General features: G+C 42.9%; 1 protein-coding gene across 2 annotated transcripts in view; it reads left to right on the top strand.

Moving 5' to 3' along the window:
- The first annotated feature begins 227 nt into the window (after positions 1-227).
- Positions 228-15,878, top strand: part of PCSK2 (proprotein convertase subtilisin/kexin type 2) — a 217,953-nt gene continuing 202,302 nt past the window's right edge. The window contains exon 1 of one of the 2 annotated variants that reach the window (XM_057702750.1): positions 228-735. In XM_057702750.1, the coding sequence (XP_057558733.1) occupies positions 559-735 (177 nt within the window). In that variant the 5' untranslated portion in view covers positions 228-558. The remainder of the gene's footprint in view (positions 736-15,878) is intronic. The other variant, XM_057702751.1, reaches the window with a different exon arrangement.

Here is a 15,878-nt window from a genome sequence, read left to right on the forward strand (position 1 = left end):
TGGGTGGAGACGGAGGCGCTCTCCAGGGTGCTGAAAGGGGCGGGGGCGCGGGCTAGCAGCTCGGCGCCCCCCGCCGGCGGAGGCGGACCGACCCGGGCGGGGGCGGGCAGGGGCGGGCTCGGGGCGGCCCAGGGCGGGGCCCGCTGCTTCTCCAGCCCTCATTGGCTGCCGGCGGGCGCACGTCACCCAGGCTGGTGCTTTCCTCCCGCCCCAGTGGAATTGGAGCTGAGGAGGAGCTGAAAATGCAGATTTAGCATCCAGCACAGATACACTCGTTCTTTCTCTGAGATACACACAGCTCTCCACATCAGCACCTCTGCGAGCAAGCCAGGCTGCCCGACTACATGGCTTCCCCTCCCGCCAGATGCCAGAGCACACATTGACTTGCTGCTTTCCAGACCCCTAATCAGTGTTTTTCTCTACACAAAGATTTTTTTAAAACAAGCAACAACAACAAAAACTATATATATATATATAATTTATTTGCACCTTCCTTGCGGGACCGCTGCCCCGCCAGCCTGCGCGCCTCCTAACACCACTTTTCACTCCCAAAGAAAGATGAAAGGTGGCTGTGTCTCCCAGTGGAAGGTGGCCGCCGGTCTCCTCTTCTGTGTCATGATTTTTGCATCTGCCGAGAGACCGGTCTTCACGAATCATTTTCTTGTGGAGTTGCATAAAGGGGGAGAGGAAGAAGCTCGCCAAGTTGCAGCAGAACACGGTTTTGGAGTCCGAAAGGTAAGATCTCCCTTGCATTTCGCATGTTGTTTCGAAACGGGGGCAGCCCTGCGCAATCTCTGCAGATTTGCAAGTTTTCTTTCTCGTGCGATGCAGATATTCTGCCATCGGCTCTTTAACACGACGTTGCCTCCAGTGATCTTTCACGGGTTATGTAATTAAAATGTCCTTCAAATTGTACTTGTAAGGTCATAAAAACAATTTATTGCTCTTTGATTTGGTGGCGAAAACAGGATAACACCTTTCAAACAATGCGGTGCGCCCGGGCTGCTGTCCGAGCTACCAAGTTCTCAAGGCTGCCTGGGGATGAGGTATGAAGTGCTGAACAGCTGGGCTTGGCTTTGGCTGACTCGTCAGGGATGTATCCCCCGCCCCCACCTCCCGGAGAACTGGTAGTTTCCGACGCGCAAGGCTGGGAGCTTGGACATTGCAATTCATCTCTGCGCTTTTCGAACCCGGCGCCAGGAGGATTTCCCTCCCTGACTCCAGTCCGGCTCTTTTCCAGGGAAGACAGCTCCCTGGCTCCAGGAGACTTGGAGACAGAACCGGTTTTTCTTTCCAAAATCGGGTCTGAACTTCCAGCCCTCGCCCCCGCCCACGACCGCCCACCCCGAAGAGTACTCAGCTCTCTTAGTTCTCAACTCGCAGCTGTAGACGCTGGAGAGAGAGATTTTGAGGGGAGTTCCCTACGGAGAAGTCGAGGTGTCTCTCCTGGTATGTGGGCGGCCGGCTTGGCTTTCCCGCAAGAAAGCCGGGATCTCCATATCAAGAAGTTGTCAGAGTTCAACCGTTTGGGCAGCTGGATAAGGTTTCCAGGCTAGGATGCCTCGGGACTCCTTTGGAGACGCCAGGGTACCCAGTCTGGGAGGGCAAGGGAGTGGAGAGCACTGGATGGGGGCCGTGGCTGAACTACCTGTTTCCTGCGAAATCTCTCGCCAGGGATCTCAAGTGTCCTTAGGGGACCTGGTGAGGGGTGGGGTGGAGTGAGGGTGCAAGGAGGAACCGGGGTGAGTGGAACTTGGAGGACGTAGGGATGAGATCTGGCGACCAGAGCGCTGGCCGGGTGGAGGTCTGTGGGATTCACAGGGAGGAGGTCTCAGGGCCCCGTTTCCTCCCTCCTGATCCCAGGAGAGAAGCTAGAGTTGAGCGGTGGGTGCCTTGGCTCTGCTTTTGTCTCGCAAGGGCAGCGCCAACTGGGACTCAGCCCTTTCTGTCCCGACTTCCCACGCCTGCCGCCTCTCTCCCAGCTGCCGCGAAGTCTTCTTCACCTGCTGCGGGTTCTCCCGGCTCCGTAGGGCGTCGGCATTTTCGACCCCAAATGGGTTTGACAGTCAGTTTGACAGAGGTCTGGGAGGCCGCGCCGGGTCTGCCAGTCGCTCGCGGGCGGGTCCTGCAGAGGAACTTGTTGCTCCCGGGAAGCGTGGGTGGAGCAGGGGAGAGGAGACGCCCGCTGAGGAGTAGCCGGCGGCCGCTCTGGCCCAGGGCCTGGGGGCCGTTTCCAGATTGCCACCAACGCAATACGCAATAAACAAGGAGACCTTCTTTCCTTCCCACGCTCACCGCCCCCCCCCCCGCCCCCCACCACCACCACCAAACTTGGCAAGATCCAGGACCAGGCGCCATAAACATAGTAGTGATTATTAGTAGCTGACAGTTACAGGGCACCTTTATGTGATGGAGTCTTTACGTACACTTTTCTTTAATACTCTCAACAACTCTGAGAAAGCTACTATTATTATTAAGCCTATGGTTCTGATAAGCAAATTGGCTCCAATAAGGGCCCAAGATGAAAACAGTGAAGAATTTAAAGCCAGATCTGTCAGAGATGAACTTATGCCCTTTACCCCTTAGTACATGCCATACCAAGCTAAGTGCTCTGCAGGGTATGTTGGCCTTTAGGGTATGCAGAAAAGTGATGAGGCATCAGGCTCTTTAAAACGGCGCTAGGAAACCCCAGCTCTGTAAAAGGGTTGTAGTTGATGCAGAAATACCTGCTACTCTCTCCCCCTACCAGGTGCCTTTCCATGGTGTGGGCACTATCCTCTTTACTTCCCCTTTTGAAAATATACCCTTACCATTTGATCTCAGAGATGTAACCAAATCTAGGTGCAGTTGAGACTGATAATGGCTTAACATATTAATTCTCCAAGAAGGTTACTTCTTTTTTGTATGGAGGTGAACAGCGTAGCAAGGGATTTACAGTTTTGGTGATGGAACTTGAGCAAGGAGGTGTAGAGACAAGCTCATCATAATTAAATCTCAATCCTCTCAATACACTTACCTTAAAATCTCAGGGAATTCATACTTTGGGGTGAAATCAGATATCTAAGCCTCTTTCCCACCCTTTCTTGGAGAAGAACACACTGGTCTTGCATTACAGCCTCAAATCTGCAATTCCCATCCAGGAGAAATGGGCTTTTTAACCTTGACATCTCCTCTTTACCTTTCCAAAACCTCTAAGAAGTACTCTTATCCAAACAATTTTTGCTCTGATAAATATTTAAGTAAAAACCAGTCTATGGCCAGATACTTCTGATGAATCGTTGCACAAAGCTGCACTTGTCTAAAATAGACCCTCTGTTCCTCGTTTGGATCCATGTCCACCCATCCCCCAAGACTGAGCTCCAAACCTTCCCTGGTGCCATGAGATTTCCCTTATCCAAACTTCTGTGGGATAAAAAAGCAAAGACTACATGACACAAGCTGGTATATTTCATTACTTGTCCTCTAGTTAGTTCATATATATTAGTAAATATAGGTATAGTTATTGTCTTCCCACTGAAAAGTTAAATATTCAGGGATGGGATGGTCTATATTTCTGGTTTCCTCGTCAGAGCTGGCATATTAATGGGTTTGCCAGCCTATAAGAAAACGTCATTAAGTTTATTTACTCCTCCAGGTTTCCCAAACACTGTCCCATCTTGTTTTCATCATGCTATACTATGCTTTTGTCAACATGCGTTATTCATTTTCCATTTTAAACCCTTAATACCTCCTTCTCCTTCCTGTCTCTAACACCTAGGATACCTCCTAGCTCCCTACCACCCCATCCTTCCAGATGCTCGGTATCAGACAGCAAAGATTCTCAGTAATTATTGACTCATCTGAAAGAAGGGAGGGACCTGCTATTTTACTAAATATCTCATCTAACCTCATGAATCTGTGAGGTAGAAATTTTTGGCATCAGCTCTAATTCTCAGATGAAAAACTTAAAGCTCCAAGAGCTTAAAAGTAACTGCTTATATCTGAAAAATGAAAACAAAACAAAACAAAACAAATCTAAAACTAAATTTACTTTATGGAAACTAATTTTGTTTTTCTATCATCCTGCCTCCAGGAAGCCTTCCCTGACTGCCTAAGAACTCTGCCTTTTGGGCACCATTTTAGAGTTCAGATATTTTTCCTTTCCTTTATTTCTTTTTTCCTGAATGAAGGTATGTCATTAACTAATGAGTATGAGTATGCACTTCTTCAGATAGGTTGTAAATCTTCCAAGTGACAATATACTATGTCTTTTTACAGCCTCTATATTTAGCACAGTGGCCCATATATAAGGTACTCAATGAATATTTGCTTATTATTTTGCCTAACTCTTACAATACCATGAGCAAACAATTATATTTCCTCTCTAAAGTGGAACAAAAATACCTATAACTTTACCTTTAGAAAGGTGTGCTGAGATTAAAATTTTCTGTCTTATCATGATGTGGCCCAAACATGTAAGTTCACCAGAAAAGTTGCGTTTGTCTAGGAGAATGAGTGAGTTTGCAATGACAAAAATGTTATTATAAGATTGCCTTAAAATTCTCAATACACTACTAATTTTACTTCCTTTGGAAAAGAAAATGAAAATTATTTATTAAAGTAATGTGTTGAGAGTTGGCCAAAAATCATGTAAGAATTAAGGGAGAAATCCAAACAACTGACAATTAAGTTTTTTTTCTTTTACTATAATGTTTTTTTAATTAATTTATTTATTTATTTATTTATTTTATTGGCTGTGTTGGGTCTTTTTTGCTGTGCGCAGGCTTTCTTTTTAGTTGCAGTGAGTGGGGGCTACTCTTCATTGTGGTGCGCGGGCTTCTCATTGCCATGGCTTCTCTTGTTGTGGAACACAGGCTCCAGGTGTGTGGGCTTCAGTAGTTGCAGCACATGGGCTCAATAGTTATGGCTCATGGGCTCTAAAGTGCAGGCTCAATAGTTGTGGTGCACAGGCTTAGTTGCTCCGTGGCATGTGGGATCTTCCTGCAGCAGGGCTCAAACCCGTGTCCCCTGCATTGGCAGGCGAATTCCTAGGAAGCCCTAGGAATGCGCCACCTAAGAAGCCCTACTACAATGTTTTGTGTGTTATCCATGTAGGACTGAGGCTGGGATGATTACAGAAGTAAAATCATGTGACCACTTTTATGTGTATAATTGCTAACAAAACTTTTTAATCTAATAATAGTGTGCTGTTACGTAATGAAAGAATAAACTTCTGGTCATTTTCATTTTATTGAAGTATAATGTAATTTAGGAAAGAGCACAGGTTGATAAGTTTTCATGAACTGGGCACACATGTATAACCAGCTCCTAAATCAAGAGATGAAATATTATCAGCATTCCATAAGTCCCCCTCTTGCTCACTTGGGCAGTTTTTAGCTTTAGGATAAATTGCTTAATAAATACTGCTTCTGAATATCACAGTATGTGTATTTTGGTGACTACATTTATACCTTTCTGTTGGGAATAACCCTAGGAATATCAGTTTTCCATTGCTGTATAACAAACCACTACAAACTTGTGGCCTAAACCATACAAATGTTATTTCTGAGCTTTCATGCGTAAAGAGTCTGGCACATTTTGGCTGGGTCTTCTGCTTAAGACCTCACAGATTGAGTTTAAGATATTGACCAGCTGTGTCCACATCTAGAGGCACAACTAAGGGAAAATCGTCTTCCAAGCACATTCAGGTTTTTGCAAGAATTTAGCTCATTGTAGTTGTAGACCTGGAGTCTTTATTTTCTTGCAGGCTGCCGGACCAAGACCACTCCCAGCTTCTAGAGGCTACCATCATGACCTTGCTGCATGACCTCCTCCATAAGCCTTCGCACACTCTGACCCTTCAAATCTCTTCCTTCCGGAAGGAACAGTCCCTGCTTAGGGTTAACCTGATTAGGTCAGGCCCACCCAGAGAAAATTTCTTTTGATTCTTTTGATTAATTCAAGTAAACTGATTTGGGACCTTAACTACATTTGATAAACCTCTTCACCTCTGTCATATGATGTCATCTAATCATAGAAGTGAAATTCATCATATTCACAGTCCTGCCCATACTCAAGGGGAGGGAATTATACATGAGAAATACACCAGGGAGCAGAAACATTGGGAGCCGTCCCAGAATTCTGCCTACCACACAGAAATTGACAAACAGTTTTCCAGAGAAGTTATTCCAGTTTGCATTCCCACCAGCAGTGTGTGAAGATTCCCAGCACCCCACATTCCCACCAACATTTGATGTGTTATACGTTTTTCCTTTTAACTATTTTGATGGGTATGTAGTCGTGTCTAGTCATGAGTTTTACTTTGCATATCTCTGATGATCAGTTGAAGCTGAGCTCCTCTTCACATGCTTATTTGTGATTTGCAATTTTTTATACAGTATCTGTTCAGGTCTTTTGCCCTGAACATGTTTTCTTTTGGGTTATCTGTCTTAATTTTTGGTTTGTAGGAGTTCTTTACCTATTACGGATAGGAATCTTTTGTCAGATGTGTGTATTTTGAATATTTATTCTCACCATTTTAATGCTGTCTTAATGCCCTGCAATCTTGAATCTGTATTATATAATTTTACTTTCCACTTCCACACACGATCGTCAGTCAAAAGAACTTTCTAGCCATATTCCTCCATCCTCCTAACATGGTTTGGGGGATGAAGGCAGAAATAACAGGAAGTAGACTTGATCCTAAGTATTTCCAAAAGGATTCTTACCTAAAAAGCCCTTAAGAGACAGTTTTTCTGGAACTACAAGGTCTACTATCATGGTAGCTAAAGGAAAAGAACCCAGAACCCTATTTTGCCAACATGGTGGCCATGAATTTCTTTTGGACCCCAACTTAATACATTATGCCTTAGGTCAAATCCAAGTTCATCCCTTACGCCTCCTCTCGTTGTTTTCTATCTCTTTGGAATGTCCATTGCACATAATCTATTCCTTTCCCTTGGACCAGTCACATTTGTCACAGCACTCACCATGCCTAATGTCCCTCTTGTGGCTGAAGGAAACCAGGAATAGTGACGTTGAAAGGTAAAGATGACGAAATTTGGATTAGACAGCACTGGAAACTTGGCTAGGTTGTGAAATCCCTCAGAGGCTCATTGAAATGGTTAATAAAATATGGAAGTTGTAAAAAATCAATAATACAGTGCATGTAAGTTTCTGGACACAGTGCTGAGTGCATAGAATAAAAACCTATTATTGGTAGCAGTAATAATAATAAGGTGATGGCCTAGCGACATTTTTTTTTTTTACTCAAGAAAGCAGTTGTGGTTTGTACTTTCTCAGGAGTGACAACAGATTGAGTGAGAAATAGACACTTAACCCAATGGCAACCCATCCATAAGTCAGCCATGGTCCACGAGATGGCCTGGCCCAAATGATTCAGTAGTCTATAATTCATTACAGGCCATGGTAATTATCTCAACCGATCATACTGGCTTCCTTAGGAAATGTGACTCATTAGTTGCTATAGAATGGAGAATGGAGTCTAACTGGCATGAGAGAGACATTCCAGGTCATGGGAGAGGCAAACATTTCATCCGAGTTTCTAATAACTTCCAGCTCAACTTCCCAGTCAAAGAACTCTGTGACAGAGGCTTAAAGCTAATCACCAAACTAATTTCCTCTACTACATGAGCCACAGAAAGACTGTATTTCCCAGCCTGCCTTGCAGATAGGTATGGTCATATGACAATCCCATTCAGTGTATTGTAAGCAGAAATGATTTGCATTTCTTCTATGCTTGATGCAGAAAAACTTCATGTAGGTTGATTTTCCACACTCTTTTCTCTTCTGAGGCTTGTCATGATTGAGAACGATAACTTTGGAAGCAAATACTAAAGGTGGCAGAGTTACAATATGAAAGGAGCCCAGGTCCCTGATTCCTGACTCAGAAGACCTTGCATGAACAAGAAACTAAACTATTATATTAAGGCACCAAGATTTGGGGGTTTATCTTTAGAACAACCAGCATTACCCAAACCAATACATTCTCAATAAATGCTCCTTTTCTGAAGTTGCTGAAATGACTCTCCAAAACTTGCAATCAAACCAAGCTAGATCACAACAACAATAATCTTTTAAAGACTTTCAAGAGTTCTTAGATTTTCATCTCCTAATGTCAACCAACTTTTCAGGTCTCTGTGACTTGTCTTCTCCAGGAAGAATACAAAATCCATTCAATACTCCATCGCTCTCACTGGCAACCAGTATGCCTTACTCATAGCAGATACTCATTATGCTTCTTGACTGATAAAGACATTTGGGTCACGAGATGATGATTTAGCCATCAGCTCAGAGAGAAAGTGCCTGAATAACTAGTCTTTAAGAAATGACCCCTGTAGTATCCATTTATTTATGGGCAGAAATTTATCTAGGAAATAGAAGCAGTTAACAACCAAATCACTGACTGACAGACTCTTGTGTTTCCCAAAAATTCCCAACTTAGAAATTATCAACAGTAGAATAGATGTATTATTTGGGCAGAGAAAATAAAGGCTGCAGTTAAAACTTGATAAATACAAAAGAAGTGGGGAAATTTCACCTCTTTTCGCAAATGAATGAATATCTAGAAATCAATGTCTATTTCAAAAGGTCTTATTAGCTGTAGATCATAATGTTATAGCATACTAGAAAGCAATGCTGGTAGTTAAATTTGCAATAATTATATATTCAGCTATAACTGATTAAAGAAGTCAAGCTTTAAAATAAAACATGAAACCTAAAGTTCAAACGTTCCCCATCCCCAGCGCCCCCCGACTACAGCAGTGGCTTTATTTTGCATTTGACCTCAGATTCATCATTTTGAAAAGCAACCCTGTACTAAATTTCTGGAATGTATTATTTGAGATTCAAATAATGGCAAGGCAGTTGAAAAACAGGAGTTACAGCTTGACTTTGTCCACTAAGGTGTATTTGTTATAGCTAAAGATGATTCAGTAGCTGATTCTAATGGTTAGGGAATCAGAGATTACATCTGAGTTAACTCTTCTATCCCAAACTATATCTGAGTTAAGTCTTCTATCCTAAATGTAGTGATTGCATATTAATTAATTGCTTCTACATGAGGCATATAGAAAAAGCAATAAACTCTCATGACAAATTGTTTTTGTCCCTAAAACTCATTGGACAATGACTTTTTTGGATAATTTTGTGATGTGTTGAGATCCTCTAATGAGAATAATTGAAAATAATAATCACTTAGGTTGAAACTGAAACATTGACAGAAACTTCTAATTTTCTGAAGTAGACTGAAATAGACTTAAGACTGTTATAGCATGCCGATAGTTTCCCGTTAGAAAGTTGACAGGAACATGAAGAAAACTGTGAGATCCTAGAGTGGTCCTTCATTTATAACTTTAAATGTGGCATGGACTCCCCTAACCATCCAATTCTTCTCCTAGTTTTTCCTAAATTCTGATTTCATCACAAGCCCTTTTACCAGAACTTCTTCAATCCCAAATTCTTCATTTTCGTTCATCTCTTGGTTAGCTGGGTTTTATTGAAAAGTGAAGGGATTAGCCTTCACATGAAAAAGGAACTCTCCTCTCTTTGAGATAAAAGAGAGAAGAATAGGCAGATGAAGTTCAGTTTTTAGGTCACAGAGGAGGATATCAGGAGAATATCCACTTAGGAATCACAGTTATTTCAAAGGTGTAGGAGGCAAGGTCAATGCTGAGAGTGAGGGAAGTGGTGCTGGGATGGGGGCTTCAAAAGAGCTAAAATATTGTGCTCTGTAAATGGGGATGGAAGAGGATGCTGACAAAGGACCAGTAGTGACTTATGGCCAGTACTGAGGGGCCAAGTGGGAGAGAATGATTTATAGTAGCACCAAGTCATTTTCTTCAATAGCACTCAAGTAGGGGTGGTGGAAGTGGGGAAAGAAAGAAATGGAGTTTTGAAAAATGGAATATCCAGGACTTCCCAGGTTAAGAATCCGCCTGCCAATACAGGGGACCCAGGTTTGAGCCCTGGTCTGGGAAGATCCCACATGCCTCAGAGCAACTAACCCCATGCACCACAACTACTGAGCCTGTGCTCTAGAGCCCAAGGGCCACAACTGCTGAGCCCGCGTGCTGCATCTACTGAAGCCTGTGTGCCTAGAGCCCGTGTTCCACAAGAGAAGCCACCGCAACGAAGAGTAGCACCCGCTGCCCACGACTAGAGAAAGCCTGCGTACAAGCAAAGAAGACCCAATGCAGCCTAAATAAATAAATAAATAAATAAATAAATTTTGTTTTAAATGAAATATCCATGAAATAGAAGAGAGAAGGTTAATTGGAATTAGTAATGAGCGAGAGAGAGCTATGGTTAGTGAGTAGAGTGTTTAAGCTCAAGACTCCCAAAACTGAGCACTTCCAGACAATGATGCAGTCCATGGAGGTGAGTTACCAAAGCCAAAAAGAGGTGAAGGTGGTCAAGGAGCTGAGAGTCAAATGCACAAGCATCCATCCATGTGCACCTCAGTCTTGCCACAGCTAAATAACATTGCCAAGGAAGAGTGTTGAGAGAAAACAAAGAGAAGAGGTTCTAGCACAAAACCTTGGAGAACTTTGGGCATGGAGGGAGAAAGAGGAGATGGAACTTGGACAGTTAGGGATATGGAAGGGTAATCGAGAGAGTGCAGGACTGTGAAAGGAATGGAGATGAGGATTAAAAGAGAAAGAATGGGGGGAGGGTGGCCACTGGTTTGAGAGATGAGATCACTGCTGCGATTGTAGGAGCCACTTTAGCATATGGGAAAGGGAGAAGTATGTCAGTTTGGATCTCCAAGAGTAGACCCTGGGACAAGGATTAAATGCAAGTTTTTTATTCAAGGAGTGATTCAAGTCAATACAGGTAGGGGAGTAGGGAATTGAGACAAGGAAGAGAAGGCAGGAATTAAGGGTGTATGATAGAACCAGTTGTCATTGTGGGTAACCAGGCCTCAATTCCACTAGAAAACTCTGGGAGCTGGTTTAGGACACATGTCTCAGAGTCATCCCGCCTGGGAGTTGAGGGAACTGAGGTATTTATGCATCTGTTGCAATCAGGCATTGATTCACCATTGATAGTTTTTCCTGGGTGGCATTGGCTCTCCAGCATTTTGACGTGGCAAATGCTCAGAGCAGAATTCGGTCACCAGAGAAAACTCTCAGACAAATAGATCCAGAGGCTTGCATGCACTAAGTGCTAAGGCCCAAAGGGATCTGAGCAGGAAAGTGATAGTGTCTGCTACAGGAAGGAAGCCAAACTGTGAAGGCTGCAGTAAGTATGGTGAAGTAGAGGTATCAAGTGTAGACAGTTCATTCAAAAAGTATAGAGGTAAAGGGAGGACAAGAAGAAAAGTATTATTATGGTGACTTAAATTTATGTGGTTTTCAATGATTTTTATGGTAGTGGTTCCTAAACACTTAGACCACTTGGAGATTGGTACCCCACCAAAATATTGTGGCATACCTGGGTGATCATGCTAACTGGTTTATCCAGACTCATCTACGTGCCGACAAATAATAACTGAAATTGTGAATTACAGCCTGTCAGAGCAGGAAGAGATCTTGGAAACGTATCAGTTTAGCCCTTAATTTTACACACGAGGATACAGAGATCAAACATGATGTTTATGTTCCCAACTATTTGCAGTGAGCATTTGAACCCTGTTTCTTCCTGACTGAGGTTCAGCGGATGCATATCAGAACCACTGCACCAGCCTTTCACACTGGATGAGAGAGAGAACCAGGCTGAGCGAGATTTCTGTGAATGATTAGCCAGGTACCAACTTGTTGGTTCATTTCAGGTCCTCTTCTCTGCTTTTCACAATTTTACTCCTGAAACTTTCACAGATGCCCGTTTCCCAAACAAAACTACTCGTAGATTCAGGGATTCCACACCAACAACAACCTACTGGGGATTTCCCTGGCAGTCCAGTGGTTAGGGCTCTGGGCTTTCACTGCCGAGGGCCAGGGTTCGATCCCTGGTTGGGGAACTAAGATTTTACAAGCTGCATGGTGCAGCAAAACAAACAAACAAAGACAAAAACAAAAAACCCTATTGGATTAACACTTGAAAAACGATAGATTAGGAATTTTTTATTTCTTTGACTCCCCAGTAATGACTAACACAGTGCTGTACATTTAGCAAGCACTTAATAAATATCAAAATAAATAGAAAGAATTCTAAAGGCTCCACATTATCATCAGATGCTCACTAAATGACAGACAGATGTGTTACGAGATACTGCAATCAGGAAAAGCAAGCATGTGAGGAAAGTTTATAAGAATACCCTAATTTCTGCTAATGTTAAATGACTTCAATTAATTAATTACCATTAATAGCCTAAAATTGTGTGACTTAATGAGAAATTAAGAAGCCAGTGACAGAGGAGAACACAGAGATCCACAAATCCTATCTTTCCTTGCCCTTAGCTTGTTTTCCACTTCTGTGAAGGGATGGGGGAGAAATATCAGTTTCATCAGGAGGCTATCAGTTCTCTTCAAAAATGATAGAAATTCAAGCACAAGAAGGTAGTTGGCCTGAAAGAGTCAATTCTAGTCAGTTCCTGTTGACTGTGTTTCTAGGGAGTGTCAGCCAAGAATGGGAGACCAAGAGAGAGTTGCAGAGCGGGGGGCGGGCGGGGTGGGGGGGAGAAGGATGGGAAACAAGCCACCGTTGAGCTCTTGAAGTCCAGGAGCAGCCCCATGGGGTGGGGTGCAGAATCAGGCCAAAGGGAACCTTGGAGGGTGTGTCTCCAGTGAGACTTGGCTTGAAGAAAATTTGGACCCAGAAGCTGAAGCCTGAAACAAGCCATTCTGGCCATTAATTTATAAAGGAGGAAAGGACCAAAGAAAAGTTATGCGAGTTTGAAACCAATGGACAAAGAAAGTAGCATGAGCCACAGTCATAGCAGGGAAAGTGTGGAAGCAGAAGAACATTCCATTCATTCAACAAACACGTACTTAGAGCATTCAGTAAGCAAGTATGATATCAGGCACTGAGATACAGACTTGGAAACAGGTAAGAAAGGTTTCAGATATTGAGGAGAGATCAAGCTCCAGTGTGCAAATGCTTTTTGAGTCTTTGGTTGTGTCACATTTATTAAGTCCCTTTGGCCAAAGCAAGCCATGTGGCCAAGCTCAGAGTCAGTGCTAGAGGGAAACATCCAAAGGAATTGACACAGAGAGACATGAACAAATGAGAACCACTTCTGCAGCATTCTCCTGCTGGACAGTCTGGGAGTTACAGCATCTCTAAGTTCTCCCATCTGAGGGTGAGGAAGCTGGGAAATGTAGCCACCAGTTCCCATTCTTCCTCAGTTAAGGGTTACACCTGAGGGGTCTCAAATCCCTTGCACTTCTGCCTGCCCCAAGCAGATGAAGCCTGCTTCCACAGTCAGAGAACACCCTCAGGCAGAGGGGTGCATGAAGACTGTGGCAGGTAAAGGTACTGTCTATAGGTGACGTCCAGGGTAGGTAAAGGGAATGCAGGAAGGGCATCAAAACATCATCTGCTATACAGAGGGCATAAGTTAGATAACATACAGAAATCGCAGACAAATAGGAGTGCTCTTTATAAGCAGTTGGAGTACTACCATATGTTTTGTGATAGATCTGTGATATAGGACATGTGAAACAGAAGGGAAGCCTTCACAAGGCAGGCAATGTCGAGTTGTGGTGAGTTTGCGTTGAGGCTCGTAAATTCAACAAGTTAAAATAAAAGAGGGGTTATAGAGGGTGGTACAGCACAGAAAACAAAGTGCACTGGAATTTTAGAAGGATTAATTACAATTAGCATTGCCTGACTAGACGCTAAGAGAGATGAGAGATGAAACTAAAGAAGCAGACTGAAGAGTGTTCATGAGGGGTCACCCACACCATGTTAGGAGTTTGAATTTTGTCAGTAGGTAGAAGGGGGCATTGAAGGATACTTGGGAAGTATAGCAGAGTGGCCATATATCCCAGGAAACCCTAGGATAACGAGTGAGCTAATATTGAAGTGGAGAAGCCTGGATCCCCCAGCCTTGTTCCTTTGTCCTAGAGAATCCTGGAAGCAGGTAGCACCATCCCTTTTAACAGATGATGCTACTAGGGAATCAGCTTATGTGTCTTTGATCCCATTTTCACCGGCTGATGACATCAGTAACACTAATAGCTTAATTATTGTCTTTGAAGCCACAATGAATGGCTGGTAGAGGCAGCCACTTCTACCCATGAAATTTATTCCAGCTAAGGACAAAATGGTTAAATGCATCCTACTTCCTCCCCGACACACAAATACATGAATCTAAAACAAGCCCCCCAACTTAGAAGCCAAAAAGAAAAGCCAGGACAGCAATGTCATCCCAACACACCCGATAAGTAGTTTATTCCCTGATATTCCAAAGGAATAATGCATATTCTTACATTTTCATTTCTGAGATAATACATGGAAATTTTGCCTTAGGCTAGAAAGGAACTGTTTGTGAATGAGGCTGAGAGTCAGCTACTCTTGACCTGTCTCATTGTCTGGTTGTCATTTTAGACTTGATATAAATCAGTTGTGTGATTCTTGAGAGTAAATCATAGTTTGAACCCCACTGTGGACTAATAACTCAGTTCTACAATAGCCACTGACCATGGACAACCCAAGCCGTTTTGCATTTTTGTGCTCCTGATCGTAGGGAAGAGCAGCTCTTAGAATCACAGGAGAGAGCTGAGTGCTGTCCATGGAGAATAATGCTTAGGAGAAGCTTAGAAATGGGCAGGTGGGTATAGAGCCAGGTGTTCTGGGTGCTGGGTCAAGGACTTTCCACTCTCCGCTCTCACTTCCCTTCAAACAGCTAATTCCAAGGGAACATCAATCCATACAGTCATATTTTACTGATGAGTGTTTATTGAGCCCTGCAGAGATAAAGCACATTGGAAGGGATGGGCTTTACAGACAGAAAGGTGACATATTTAGATTTATGTGCAACGAAAAGCATATTATAGTTTTCTAGACCAGTTTATAAGACTTCACCCGATTTGATGTCTCCATCCAGCTCTTACAAATACCTATTTTACGTACTGGGTTGTGGAAAGCTCTGTTTATCAATTGGTTTCTGGTTCTACACACAAAGGACCTTCTGAGAGCAGGCTAACCTTGCAATATGCCCTGATAAATTCAGGCTGAATAAGATTCTCTGTCACATCTGGTTACTCGAAGAAATGATGTCCTCACCCCACAGGCCTCCTCCTGTTGACAGAGGAGCTGAAGGCACAAATACACAATTAGGCTCCTCTGCTGTCTGAGCTGCATGTGTCCAAAGGAGCTGTCCAGACTTCCACTCCTCTAGTGAAATCATACTTACTTCATTCATCTAAATAATGTGGTTTATTTGCCTTCAATATGAAATTGTCTTGGTCTGTTTCTCATTGACTGATTTTTATGAGATAGCATATCATTTTCTGTGCATCCACACACTTCTCTGCTAAGAATGGGATGACATCTTATTGAATAGTTCCAAATATCATATCCTTTTATAGTTTTAGAATCATTGGATTTATTCAAAATGCCCAGCTCCTCATCTCAACCTTATTCACTGCCCAACTAGAGCCCCTCAAAAACTAAAAGGAAAAGAAGGATCAAAATAAATAAATATAATAAATAAAAATTAAGAAAATAAAAGCCACATACTCTATATTCCATTTCCAACCTGTTGCTCTCTGTGTCGGTAATTATAGCAATTGGAATCCACTTTGATGGGCTATATTATTTTTAAGACTATTTTTTAAAAGCCACTTTAAGTGGGCAACAAAATTGAGAGAAAGGTACAGAAATTTCTCATATACCCCTGCCCCTACACACGCATACTCTCTGCTTTTATCAACATCATTCACCAGAATGGTACATTTTTTACCAAAGATGAAGCTACACTGACACATCATAAT

Source organism: Hippopotamus amphibius, chromosome 12 (assembly GCF_030028045.1).
Source record: "Hippopotamus amphibius kiboko isolate mHipAmp2 chromosome 12, mHipAmp2.hap2, whole genome shotgun sequence".
Taxonomy (NCBI): Eukaryota; Metazoa; Chordata; class Mammalia; order Artiodactyla; family Hippopotamidae; genus Hippopotamus; species Hippopotamus amphibius.